We start from the raw sequence: 15,132 nt of genomic DNA on the forward strand, positions 1-15,132 counted from the left end.
TCGGCAGGCAATGGCAAACCTCCGAGTGCATTTCTGCCATGAAAAAGCTCCTCATAAAAATATCTGCCGTTCGGAGTCGGCTTGAAACTGTAGGCCCCTCCATTTTTGGAACAACATCAAGACGCACTCCACAAATAGGAAGAGGAGCTCGATGCGCCAATTATATATATATATATATATATTAATCTGGCACGTTTCGGTAACAGATATGAGATTTTTGGGGCGGTGCTTGTTAATACCATACGAAGGCAAAGGCATAAAAGCGTCACACATTGAAAAATTTTGACTATGTTTTATTTGTTTTTCAACTTTAATTTTTGTTTTAATCAAAATGTGGCTCATTCTATAACAAAAACACCAGTAATACATATTTAGACTTTGTATGTTAAATGATTTACAAAAATTGGAAAAATTTTCATCAACATTTTAACCTTTTTAATCAAAATTCTCAAATTTTAACAAAAGTTTTGGGTACGCAGTTTTATAGCCCATTCAACTTTAGTGTAATAAAGTGCAAATTTGAAGTGGCTTGAAATTTTCTTTGATTTTTGATGATTTTTTTTTCCGAGGTGTTGCGCATTTTACTTAGAATTCTAGAAAAATTGTGGGTATGCAGTTTTTTTAGAGAAAATTATCAAAAATCAGCGATACTTTGAGGCACTTCAAACATAAATTTATTATACTAGAATTGAACTCTTGATAGAAGGCAGCAATGAGTGCGTTTAGGTTAAATGAAGCGGGTCGCTGGAAGGAAAAAAGGCATGGTCATGCCAGTCTATGACTACGACGAACCCAGTATAGCTCGAAGAGGACTGACTACATCGTCCCGACGGTAACATTCAGTAGAAATTTTGCCACTTTCTTTCCATCTGGGATAAGGGATTCTCACTAAACAAGTTCGACACTACATTCTATACAGATGTATTGTGTTGTTGCAGCTGGCATATATTCTTATAGACTTAAAATGGAAAAATCTGTGCCTCTGCAGTGTCTTTCAGGCGGAAGTATTGGCAATTGGAGAAGCTGGTAGGCTGCTAATCGCAGATCCCTCTTTTAAGGAGAATATCGCTACAATCTTCAAAACAATTTGCCTTTTCTTCTGCGAATAACCCGCCCTATGGAAGGACAGAGTGTTAACCCTGGGCAAACCGCTGTTCGAGAGTCTTGAAGGTTCCTGAATCGCACAGACTGGATATAGTCATGCTGTAAATAACTGGCAATCAAGTTGGTAACGAGGATGTGACAACAAAATGGTGAGGAAGAGCTAGTTAGATTCTGGAAGAATCACCACCTGAACCAACCCAGATACCAACGGGTGTACCCTATTTTTTGGTAAAAAGTTTTATTAAAAGGTTTTAAATTTTGATGATAGATTTTCTAATTTATATTATATAAATCTTTCACAATATTTCAGAATTTTTTCAGAAATTCTAAATAAAAAGCGTGAAATTTTTATGGAAATCGGATGAATGTTTAAAAATTTTGGTTTTTATTATAGAATGAAATACATTTCTATAAAAAAATAATTACAACTAATTGGTGGGAAATATATGAAAAAGGCATTGAGAGTCCACCACACCAGCAAAAACTATGTTATGATATATGACAAAAAAGTGGAGTTCGTTGATAGCTTCTGCTACCTGGGCTGCACTATAGCAGCGAACAGCGGAGCAGAGGAAGACGTCAACAACATACTGAGCAAGGCAATCCCTGAACTCAGGCGCTTATGGAGAATGTGGGTAAACTCGCAATTTTCTAGCAACACAACATTTTTTCGACTAATTCAGACCCGGCATTAGATGCTCTACTTAGTCTACCACCACTTGATGTTTTCATTTAAGGAGAGGCCTAGAAGGCCATCTGTAGGCTGAAACACAATGAGAATTGGTACGGTCTCTGTCCGGCATTGGACAACAGACAAGACATGGACTTCGGTCCAACGATTCTCAACATGTCCCTTGACTCCATGCCATCAGGAGTCGTGTTTGAAAAGAGATATAGTCGGGCGCTGACAGAAGCTCAACTGTGGTCAAATGAGCCCGGCAAACACTGTTTTCGCATTTTAACGGATGGCTCCAGGATCGAGTACGGTTCCTTCTCAGATGCCTACGTAGAATCCAGCGGGGCAAAACTGAACTTTGTTCTTGAAATGTAGGCATCTGTGTTTCAAGCGGAGGTGTATGCTATTCAAGAAGCAAAGAACTTTGAAGTGGAAAACAGGTGTCTTTATCTAGAATGGGCTCTGAGACTAACTTCTTTGGACCGGAGCCCGTTCTACCACTTGCATCTGCAGCTATCAAAACCACGGTTAGCAAACGGGTTACTGAGAACCACAAACGAGCTTGGAAGGCTGAGAGAGGCTGCAGATGGATAAAACTGGTGTTGCTTCTCTTTCCGATCGCCTGTTGCAGATCCTCCTGTCATTAAGTAGAAGGGACTGTAGGCAGCTCGTTGGACTGCCACTTTATACGGGTGAAGCATATGGAAATGGTAGGCATCTCAGACAGTGCATTCTGCCCAGCATGTGGAGAGGAAAATGAAACGGCGGACCCCTTTCTGTGGATCTGCCCGGTCTTCGCTAGAATCAGGCTTGAGTTCGTTGGGACTGATGTGTTAAGAAGCGACCATCTTAGCTCCTTGGCAGCAAAAGATCTATTCAGATTTCTTCGGAAGTCAGATGGATTCAAAGAAAATTAAAAAGGAAACCCGAGTTAAGTACAATGAACTTCCTGTTGTCTGCGAGCTGTACTTGCAAGTTGTCCCAACAAATCAAAAAAAAGGTCATTATATTCAATGCATGTTTCAATTGAACGCTGCTATATGAAAGTCACTTGACTTGTTTCGATCACGCAGAAACTTCAATGCTTTACCGACAAATATGTAGAGTATTCGGGCCCAACATAACAAGTAATGGAGAACTCTGTAGAAAAACGAAGGAGGAGCCCATCTTACGCCAGCTTACATGCAGTAAATGGAACTAGATTGGCACCCTCTTAGAAAAGCACCCTACAGCATCACAAGAATGGCCACAAATTGGAATCCACAGGAATGCGGAAGCCACGGCCGGCCAAAGAACACTTGTAAAGGATCCATCCTGCTTGGCTTATCTTCCATAAACTCGAGCTGGTACAATGTAATGGCGTTAACATCTAACCGCTTACGATGGGGAAGCCTTATAGAGGTACTATGCTTCTCAAAGATGGCGAGAAAAAAGAAATTCATTATTTTCTCTTAAGGGGGGTGTAGTGATGGATATCTTAAAAAGTATAGATCAAACAATTTACTGTTTATGCTCGTTGTCAAGGTGATATTTTACACTAAACAATTATTTTACTGTTTTTGTTTGTTTCATTCAGTTGTGAGTTACGGGTTGTTAACAATGGACAAAACTTGTCAATGCGTGGTGACTTTCCAATTAGGTCACTCACCTTATTGTGATGCCGTAGCCATAACGCCATAGCCGCAACGCTACAGAGTTTGTCGGTTAGTCATGCCGTAACCATAAACAGCTGATATTGAAGTAGAATTAATGACAACATTTTTATGCAGTTTGTTACAAAAACAGGGAACAATTTTCCATTAGGTCAATTAATATTTCGTCGTTCATTTCTAATATTCAAATTTTTATTGCAAATATCAAAACAAACAAACACGGATACGGGGGAAAAATAAAATTCAGTGGAAACATACGGCTACGGTTATGATAATGCCGTTACGGTGCGGCATCTAAATCGTTTACAGTAATGCCCACAGGTTTGATCAGAACAGCTGATTGCTATGGCTACGGTTAAGGCTATGGTGCGGCACCATTAATTGCAGCTTAAGTCTTGCATCTGAGCAAATGCAGTTAAGCGAAAGTTGTTTTTCATTGTATATAAAGAATTCATAGGATTTGTTGTCATTTGAGTCCCGGTCTAGTACTACTCCCAACTGTACTAGTCCAAATTATGCTGACAAGACTGTCTCAATTGCTTACCATTGTATGTGGCATGCGATGTTGCAAAAATGAAGATTTCATAGTTTCATACTACCCCCAAATGTACTAGTCCAACTTAGACTTACGAGACTGCCTCAATTGCTTACGAATGTATGTGGCATGCGTTGTTGTAAAAATAAATAATTCAAATCATTTGTTGTTATTTGAATTTCGGTCTAGTACTAACCCCAAATGTACTAGTCCAACTTGTGCTTACGAGACTGTCTCAATTGCTTACCATTGTATGTGGCATGCGATGTTGCAAAAATGAAGATTTCACAGCATTTGTTTTCATTTGAGTCCCGGTCTAGTACTACCCCCAAATGTACTAGTTCAACTTAGACTTACGAGACTGCCTCAATTGCTTACGAATGTATGTGGCATGCGTTGTTGTAAAAATAAATAATTTACACCATTTGCTGTCATTTGAGTCTCGGTGTAGTACTATCCCCAAATGTACTAGTCCAACTTATGATTACGAGACTGCCTCAATTGCTTACGAATGTATGTGGCATGCGTTGTTGTAAAAATAAAGGCTTCATAGCATTTGTTGTCATTTGACTGTCGGTCTACTACTAATCCCAAATGTACTAGTCCAACTTATGCTCACGAGACTGTCTCAATTACTGCGTGGATGCCACATATTACATATATATTGTTTTATGCACTGCATGAATGGGTTTTTATGTCAAATTTTAATTTTTTTAATGCGTTTTTTTTTTCTTGTCATGAAAACGAAATGCATTTCACTTTCGATGGTTTTCAGTCGGCAACGAAATTTCCATGAATATTTTATGCAAATATTTTGTTTTCGTCGCAGCACTTGAATGTAATATTTTCAGTATTTTTGAGCTCTAAATTTTTGTGTGCTTTCGCTTTTTATTTCTTTGTATATCCTTAGCATAGACACTGACTAATGTTGCTTTAATAGATTAGGTTTTTGTTTTTGTTTCTGTTTCGTTACATATCTTAATTATGCTCTTTTGCTGCCGCGCACAATAAACATGCCGCTTCTAATATTACACATTAATAGTTTATTCATTCATTATCAGTATTTGATATATTTTAATTTCATGATAATTAATTTGTCTAACAAACATTTTAATTAAATACATTTTCTGCATTATTTCACACAAATTGTTTATGTTTGATTTCGATTCGCTATGTCATTAGCGCTTTGCTGTATATGTTCATGTGGCTGTGTGTGTATGTGATATGTGTTTTTATTAAATTACAATTGAAATTTCACAATTATGTTAAATTTGCGCTTGTTTCAAAACGTTGCATTCTGATTTGGAATAAAGTAAAAAAAATGTATTTAATAATAACCGTTTTTTCAATGGCTTAGTTTTACGTTTCTAAATATATTTTTATTGTGTTTTTGTGTATTTGTGTATTACTAAAAAATAAACAAACGTGACAGAGGATTCAATGAGAATGTTAAATTGAATTATTTTTGCAATAAAATAAACTAAGTGTCATAATGATAATATTATCACATAGCAAAGTAATTTTTTCCAAACTAAAATGAATTAATTTTTTAGAAAAATATATATCATTTCATAATAAAAACTACATAAATCCAAGTTTAAAACTTTGCACAATCTTTGACAAACATTTTGCCAAAACAATTTTTAGAAAATTTCTGGATATGCAATTTTATAGTCCATTTCCTTCTAGTTTAATAATGTGCAAGTTTGAAGTAGATCAGAGTTCTCATTGATTTGTGATATTTTTTTTTGTTTGATGTGTTGCGAATTTTCTTCCATATAACAGAAAACGCCATCCATTAATTTTATGCGAGAATGCGCAACACCTCAGTGAAAAAAAATTTATCAAGGAATTTTTAGAAAAAATTTGGATATGCAGTTTTATAGGCTGCTTAACTCTAGTATAATTTAGTTCAAGTCTGAAATACCTCAGAATTTTCTTTGATTTCTGATAATTTTGTCTCCTGGAGGTATTGCGCATTTTCTGCATCAAACGAAGGCTTGACAATTTTCGTTATATACAAAAGAACGCCCAAAAATGTCAGCGAAATCAAAAATTATCAAAAATTAAAGACAATTTCAGGCCACTTAAAACTTGCACTGTGTTACACTAAAACTCAATGAGCTATAAAACTGTTTAACCAAATTTTTTGTAAAAATTTCTGATAAAAATGTAAAATTTAGGTGAATATTTTTCGAATTTTTATAAACTTTGTGCTAACTTCGAAACTAATATTACCATGGCCTTTATTACAGAATAAATTAAAATATATTTTCATAAAAAAAAATGAAATTACAAGTTTAATCGGCGTGTAGAGATTCAGTTGTTTTCTTCAGTTGGAAATTATCTCGTGCTTAGATTGAACTATAGCAAAAATGTGGGCATTTTCAGCTCGAGGAGCAGCAATTTTATTATACAGATTGCGTAGCTTAATGATGAATAGTGTTTATCTCATTTTCCTTATGCGAAGTATTCAAGACAGAGAGATGACTTGAAGACTTTGAGTTCAACATCGTGAGAATTTTTCTTTAGTGGCTATATGAGCGCTTCTCATTGTCATTAACACTAATAGAGAAAGCAATATTACCCAAGCAGAGTGAGGGGGGCGAAAGAATAGAAGTACACCGAATGGCCGAGCGCGAACCATGGTAGGAAGACTTATTAGATTTAAGCGTGGAACGTCAGTTGGTAAGGTCTTTACACATTCAAAGTGGAAAAAAGAAAAAAAAAGCAACTAAAGAAGAGTTCCGCCCTTTCGATAATTGAGTTCGAAAAATTGTCTATCGAAAATTTGAAATTTTCACTCAAAACAAAGCAGCAAACAAAAGTGTTCCGTTATTTCGAAAATTGAGTTCAAAAAATTTCCAAAAAAATGAACAACAATAAAAAGGTTTCACCATTTCCAAAATTGAATTCGAAAAATTTTCTATCGAAGAAAGGAAGATAAGAAAACAGCAGAAAGTGTTCACCTATTTCGAAAAGTAAGTTCGAAAAATTTTCTATCAAAGATATGAGTTTTTCACACAAAAAACCAAACTACACGCACAAAATAAAAAAAAGCTTCCACCATTTCGAAAATTCAGTTCGAAAAATTTTCCATCGAAAATTTGAATTTTTCACAAAAAATGAAAAACAAACAAAAAGTTTTCGCCATTTCGAAAAGTGAGTTCGAAAAATATTCTATCGAAGATATGAATTTTCCACACAAGAAAAAAAAAAACTAAAAGCAAAAAACAGAAACAAGAAGCACAAAATACAAAAAGTGCTCCGCCATTTCGCATATTGAGTACGAAAAATTTCCTATCGAAGATATGAATTTTTCACAAAAAAACGAATTAAAAAAAAAAGAACATTTAAAAACAACAGCAAAAGAAAAAAAAAAGTGTTCCGACATTTCGAAATTTGAGTTCGAAAAATTGTCTATCGAAGATATGAATTTTTCACAGAAAGAAAAAAAAAACAAAAAGCAAAAAGTAAAAAATAAACGGGTTCCACTATTTCGAAAATCGAGTTCGAGAAATTTTTCTATCGAAGATATGAATTTTTCATAAAAAACCGAAGGCAAAAAAAAACACTTAAAAACAACAACAACAAAAAAGTGTTCCGACATTTCGAAATTTGAGTGTGAAAAATTGTCTATCGAATATATGAATTTTTCACAGAAAGAAAAAAAAGCAAAAAGCAAAAAACAAAAAAAAAAAAAAACAAAAAGCAAAAAACAAACAAACAAGGAGCAAAAAATAAAAAATAAACGGGTCCACCATTTCGAAAATTTCGAAAAATTTTCTAGCGCAGATATGAATTTTTCACGAAAACCGAAGGGAAAAAAATTTAAAAACCACAAAAACAAAACAAAAAAAGCGTTCCCCCATTTGGAAAATTGAGCTCGAAAAATTTTCTATCCAAGAAATGTTCCGCCATAGACTAGAGGTGTCGCTTGCAGGCTTGGGTTTTGCTTCTTTGGTGTATTGTGAACATGTGCAATGTCGAAAGTTAATAATTAAAAAAACTCTATTTTTAATTTTTGAATCTTGAGTGCAATTTTGAAACCAGAAACCTGGAAAACTAATTTCATAAAATCAAGCATCTGAACTGATGTAGTTTCCATTACAAAAAAAAAAATATATTTTTTTCCGTCCACATTTTGTACCCGCCATCTTAGTTCTTTAGTTCTAGGAAAAATTTTTGTAATCAGCAACATCGAAAATATTATTAAAAAAATTTTCCGCCCAAGCGATGTATTTTCAGAAACAATTTAAGAAAATTTGCGAAATAATTTGAACCCTTTAGTTTGAATTAGAAAACATTTTAATTTAATTTTTAGAAAAACTTTGTACCTTCTATTTTGAATTAAAAAAAAATTGTATTTTCAGGAAAAATTTAAAAAAATTGTGAAATAATTTGTAACCTCTATTTTAAATATTTGCAGTGCCCTTTTTAAAATCTGCAACCTCGAAAATGTATTTAAAAAATTTTCAGCCGAAGTAATGCACTTTTCAGAAAATTTCTTCGCCATTTTAAAACTTACATATAATTTTGAAAAAAGTTTAATTTCGTAATCAGCGACCTCAAAATCACAAATTTTTTAAATTTCGCAAAAATCTTCTAAATTCACGACTTTTGGGCAGCTCTTTCGAAAAATCGTTCTCTATGCATTGTTTTATAAAATATTTCAACAAAAAAATAATTATAATTATTCATTAACATCTGTGTTATGTATTTCATTTTAAAATTGAATTGTTTTCAGGTTTTATGGAAGCTGTGCTATTTACTGAAATAAATTTTCGCTCACGTAACACCAAACATATTTTTGTACATACATAAATCAGCCACGGTCATACACAATTCGTCGGCGAACTAGAATTCTCAATTAAATTTATTTATTATTTGGCACATTTTGTAGCATTTTGTTGATTTGTTCATATACTTGTTTGCATGTAAGAGTATTGGTGAAGGTGTATTTTTACATTATATATTTCTAGATTATAATATTTGTATGCATGCCTTAGCGATAATTTGTTGCTGCTGGCTTTTGATTAAATATCGAATTTATTTTGCAACAAATAAATTTTCTACATTAACTCAAAAATTTTGTTCTAGTTGTGTACAGAATTTAATTTAAACTCATTTATGTGTGTGTCTATGCAGCATTTAACAATGTGTGCTTGGTATTCAGTTGGAGCTCTAGGAAAAAAATTGTTACTGTGCTTTTGATGAAAGATTTGCTCTAGAGTTAACCAGTTTGCTCGAGATTCTGTACAAGATTCTGAGGCTTGAAATAAATGAAAACAAAATCAAAATAAATACAATCAATGCACCTGAAAATTTGCAATATATAAATCGGTATTAATTAGGTTTCCTTCATTCTTTACGCTCTCTATGCATTTTCAGCCTGAGTGGTCTTGAGAAGAAACATCTAAGAAGAAATACCAGATAGATACCTATGAAATGAGACTTTCAGCTATTAATCCATAGATGTCGCTAGGAGTATTTTTAAACCTTCCCAAATATTTTGTTTTTTTTTCGTTTGTCATCTGTCAACAATATTTAGTTAATTGTTTGTTACGTTTCATACAACAATGCATTTTTGTCGCTCTTAAAAATGTCGAATTGCATGCCTTCAAACTACGATTTGCGGACATCGTTGATTTTCTATTATCAATTGAAGAAAAACGCTTCTCAAGCTCATCAAATGCTTATACCCAGAAGCTTATGGTGGACATGCTCTAAGTAGAGCACAGTGCTTCAGGTGGTTTGATAAATTCCGAAGTGGTGATTTTAGCGTGGAGAACGAGGACCGTGCCGGCCACCGAAAAAGTTTTAGGACGCCGAATTGCAAGCATTGTTGGATGAAGATGATGGTCAAATGCAAGAAATGATGGCAGAGCAGTTGGGAGTGACCCAAAAAACCATTTCCAAACGTTTGAAAGACATGGGCACGATTTTAAAGGTCGGAAGATGGGTGCCGCATGAACTGACTGAAAGCCAGCAAGATAACCAAAAACCGCTTGTGAAATGCTGCTCTCCCAGTTCAAAAATAAGTCTTTTTTGCATCGAATCGTTACGGGTGATGAAAAATGGGTGTATTTCTCCAATCCCAAACGTAAACGATCGTATGGTCCGCCCTGCCACAAGCCAAAAACAACGACCAAACCAAAACGGCAGCGCTTCAATTCTCCCGAAGAAGCCAAAAAATGGCTCGATGATTGGCTTGCGGTCAAAGACGGCCAATTTTTTTGGCGCGGCATCCACAAATTGCCTGAGAGATGGGCAAAATGTGTTGCCAGCGAAGGCTATTATTTTGAAGATTAAATTTTTAACCATTTTTTGTTAATAAACGTTTGAAATTGAAAAAAAGTCTCATTTCATAGGTAACTACCTGGTAAAATAATTTAACTCTAAATCTCACTACAGTGGGACAATTGAAGCGTAGTTAATGAGATGAAAATATGTATAGCTACTGGGAAAGAATCAGTAGAAATTCCACTAACTTCACAGCAAGATATTTGATTTACCAATATTTACGGATAAGAACGATTCTTAAGAGATCTATTTAGCTTATGGGAGTAATGCACCTTTTCTTCCAAATGACCCCTAAAAAAGTCCAACGGTGTCGTTGACGTTTAGGTGTGGTTCACATTCAACATCGGCCCTTAAAATTTAACCACCCTTATTTCATTTCACTTTCATTTTATTTTTAATCTTTGAAGCTTACTTCATCAAGTATGACCCAGTAGCTAAGCAAAAGCCGATAATATCGAATCCAGAAAGTGTTGGTCCACCTACTACAGTGAGGCAACAAAAGTCAGCGTTAAATTAGTTACGCCAATCTCTGAGATGCTATTTATAGCTGTTATTTCTGTAGAAGCCAATTAGAAGGTAACTGCTTAATGGTATACTGTAATTTTTGCAAGCCATAAGTTTTCGCAAACTTTTTAGAGAAACCAGAAAACTATGTATTGCATGAAAAGTCCTAATAAAGAGTACAAATGCACTAAACAAACTGACCACTCATAGCCACTCAGTCTCACTGATTTGGGTATCAGGACATGAGGGACACGAAGGAAACGAGAAAGTAGACTTTAATGCCAAAGAAGGGGCAGAAGGGCTATTTATTGGGCCAACCCCATTTTTCGGCTTTAGCAAAAATAATATAAAATACGAAACCAAAAAATGGATCCAAAATAAAGTCAGGGAACACTGGAATGGCACAAGCGGCCTTAATCACTCCAAAAAGTTTTTGAACTTCAACGGCAACAGAGCAAAATCGGCTCTAACTCTAGATAAAAAGGGCCTCTGTGGAGCACTTACAGGTCACTTTGCCTGTAATAAACTCTTTAACACAATAGGATTATCTAGTATATACAAGATTATGCACGTTTTTCTATGATGAAGAGAAGTCTATGGAACACTTAATCACCAACTGCGACGCATTAGGAAACAGAAGACACAGAATCCTGGGCTCATACCTACTAGAGGAGGAAGACCTACAACTGCTCCCTCCTAAGGAGCTGGTTCGATTCCTCGGTATACTAAATAGTTATAATTAAGTAATTAGGGGCGCACAATAGATCAATCTGGTCGCGGTGCATAAAGGCCTTAGCCTAACCCGTACAACCATTACCATTGCCATTGCATGCCTATTTTATTGCATTATGATAAAGTGCAAGGAAAAAACGCTCGAAAAATAAACAACGTTTTTGTGTTCTTAGGGGTTGAAAAAATAGCCAGTGTTATACTTCTCAGATCTAGCGCTAAAATTTCCAATGGAAAAAAAATGGAGGAAAAGATATCCGGAAATAATAATGTAATTGATGCCAATCTTGTGTATCTAAACAAAGGAATTTTCAGGTCTTAATATACATTCTGTCAAAAAATATCGGGAATTGCTCATTTAAAAAGCGCGCATTACGCATACAAGAATTTCTAAATTTTTTTTGGTGGAATGACGGTACAACTGTCCTTGTTTGAGCGTGATCTGTCAACAGGCGGCTGAATGGCGCTATCCACATTAGCCGAGTTCCAAAAGCCACTTGAAAATTATGATTTGAGTAAAATGCTTTGAAGGTTTTATTAGGCCGCGCGAGACACCTTGAAGAGATACGTGAAAGTCATATATAGAAGCATATTTTCTGCTCTGTTCTGATTTTCGTAAAGCTTGGGCATACAATTTTTGAAATATTTTATGTTCAGAAAATATGAAAAAATTAAAAAAAAAACTTTTTGTTTGGTGAAAAAAATGTATTGTAGAAAAAAAAATTTTTTTTTTTTTTTTTTAATTTAATTTGAAATTTTTTATTTTTTTAATTTTATTTTTTATTTTAAAAACATTAAAAACAAATATTTTTGTTTGAAAAAAAAAAAACAAAATTTAGAAAAAAAATTAAGAAAAAAATTTGAAAAGAGTAAAAAAAAAAATCTTTTCACAATTAAGAAAAAAAAAAATTTCCACAAAAAAATTAAGAAAAACAAATTGTTTTTTTTTTTATTAATTTAAATGAATTCAAAAAAATTTTTTTTCTTTGAAAAATAAAAATTCACAAAAAAAATTTGAATAATAATATAAAATTAAAAATTTGAGAAAAATTTAGAAAAAAAGTTTTTCACAATTAAGAAAAAAATGTTTTTTCACTAAAAAATTAAGAAACACAATTTTTTGCTGTTTTGCTTTTAAATAAAAAAATAAAATAAAACAAAAAAAACTTTTCTTAGGAAAAAAATTGAGAAAAAAAATTTGAATAAAAAAATTAGAAAAAAAAGTTTGAGAAAAAATTAAGAAAATATAAATTTTTGCACAATTAAGAAAAAAAATTAAGAAAAAAAAGTTCTGTGTGGTTTTTTTTTTAATTAAAGAAAAACTAAAAAAAATTTTTTTTTCGAAAAAAATTAGTAAAAAAATAAGAAAAAAAATTTTTTTTCACTAGTGTAGCTAATTCCTTGATATATCCACCTTAGAACGCGTCGCCGCTATCAAAGATTAATGGAACCTAATGAACAAGTGCTGCAATTTTTAGCTGAACGAGCATTGACTAAATTACATACCGGATGTTTTCCATAATAATTTGCTTCTATTTTTAAATTAAAATTTATTTCTATTTAACATTAAAAAAATTGTGAGCACTGCGAACTCAGCTTAGTACATTGAGGATAATCGTGCGAACATATTTACAGTGTACATTGTCTAGACTTAAAGTATTTACAATATCAGGGGAGGCGTGGATTCTACTTCATAAGCATTTCTTATAAATCATACTGACATATATACTTTTTAATATTTAACACATCGCTCGTAATACTGCGTTTGGCTGACTATTCTTTCATATTTTATTTAGCATTTATATACCATTAATACATTTCTTAAACATACATACGCAAGTATTTCATACCTTCACTAATACAAATACTTCTGCAAAGCATTTTGTTATAATTTTATATTTTTATTTCGGTTTTTCTTCTATTTCATAGCTAAACTATTCATATTTCACTTTAAAGTTTGCTGGGTTATTTAACTTCAAAGGCCGCCAAGCAACTCGTAGCTATGTCAGCTGCTAAAAAATACAGTCAACAGTCATTGTCATAGAAACACATTTCGCTAGAGAGGTAACATTTAACTCAGTTATTCATTATTTGCTTTCTGCTAAATATTTTTATATTCCAATATCTGATTGCATATTTCATTTTTTATTTATTTTTTTATTTTTTTGTTATTAATTTTTATCTTATTACATTTATTTATTGAGCCGCGCTATTACTTATAATACCTATTATGTTTGTTGGGTTTTATTTTTTATTTTATTTCTTTATTTGTTTACTTCGCATTCGCTTGTCTTCGGTGAAGCTATAAATTGTCTGAACTTTGTCTTCTTACCGTTGTAACTGCTGCTGTTTTTATTGTTGTTTTTGTGGCAGTCGCTGCAAGCGACACCAGCAGCGTCAGCACCAGCATATATATTGTATTTCGCCGCCTACTCAGCGCTTGACTGCCGTTTTGCAGGTCCGCATCGCTGCCACGCTCCTTGTAGAGGCGTCCGTTTTGATTGCGTGAGCCATCCTCGTGGCGATTATCTTTGAGTGTGGCATCATTTTTCTATAGAAAAGGAGTATAAAAAATAATAATAATAATACAATATTAAGGCAGATGGATGATGTGTAATAAGTGATGGAGTTATCAAAACAAGTAATACAGCGAGGGAAGCAAAAATTCAAAAAAAAAAATAAAAATAAAAATAAAAAAATAAATAAATAAAAATGCCAATAGTCGACGGGCTCATATTGGTGAAAGTATTTTATTCCAGCTCAAATGAATTTATTACTGTTTCATTAACTTAAAAAGAGTATTCTTCTTGATTACCGCGATAACAGCGATTTTTGGCCGAGTTTAACAATGCGAGTCAATCATTTCTTTCTCGTACTAACTGGTAGCAGTTGGAAACACCAAGTGAGGCCAAGTTCTTCTCCACCTGATCTTTCGAACAAAGAGTAGGGCTCCTTCTTCTTCTGCTATGACCTGCTGGTACCGCATCTATACGGACGACATGACCCAGCCAAAGCAGCCGCTAGACCTTTATTTGCTTCGCTATGTCTATCTCGTCGTAAAGCTCATACGTCTCAGTGTTCCATCGCCTATGATACTCCCCGTCCCTAACGCGCAAAGGTCTAAAAATATTCGGCATAATCTTTCTCTTAAAAACTTCAAGGAATGCCTCATCGGATATTACCATCGTCCACCTTCTGCGCCATTCGTTAAGATGGGCATGATCAGAACCTTACAGAGTGTTAGTCAAGCTCATCACGAGAGAACTTTACTACTTAGTCCAAAGTAGCACCTGTTGCCCAGAGAGATTCTCTTCTGGATTTCAAGGTTGAGTGGGTGACCGATAATAATGAGGAGAATAGGAGAGTTGAATAAATGAATGAAAATGAGGTTTGCACTTCGACATCGTATTGTTTTGTGCCTTCTACTCATCACAGTACCTCATCCAAACTCAGTTCTCTTAATAAACTTAAGCTTTTTGAGCCTAACGAAAGCCTTTTACCCAGACGAGATATCTCATACTTCCTCGCGCTAAAGCTTCACATTCGAGAAGAAGGTGTGCTGGAGTCTCCGCGGAGTGATCGCAGAAACGACAAAAGTCATTCAACCATATTCAAAGACTTCGCAGTCT

General features: G+C 33.9%; 1 protein-coding gene across 1 annotated transcript in view; it reads right to left on the reverse strand.

Moving 5' to 3' along the window:
• Positions 1–12,900: 12,900 nt before the first annotated feature.
• The window catches only part of LOC128857056 (matrix-remodeling-associated protein 5), a 128,088-nt gene continuing 125,856 nt past the window's right edge, over positions 12,901–15,132 (reverse strand). Inside the window, exon 11 of the mRNA XM_054092595.1 lies at positions 12,901–14,054. Within this exon, the coding sequence (XP_053948570.1) occupies positions 13,806–14,054 (249 nt within the window). The 3' untranslated portion in view covers positions 12,901–13,805. The remainder of the gene's footprint in view (positions 14,055–15,132) is intronic.

The sequence above is a fragment of the Anastrepha ludens genome, chromosome 3 (assembly GCF_028408465.1).
Source record: "Anastrepha ludens isolate Willacy chromosome 3, idAnaLude1.1, whole genome shotgun sequence".
Taxonomy (NCBI): domain Eukaryota; kingdom Metazoa; phylum Arthropoda; class Insecta; order Diptera; family Tephritidae; genus Anastrepha; species Anastrepha ludens.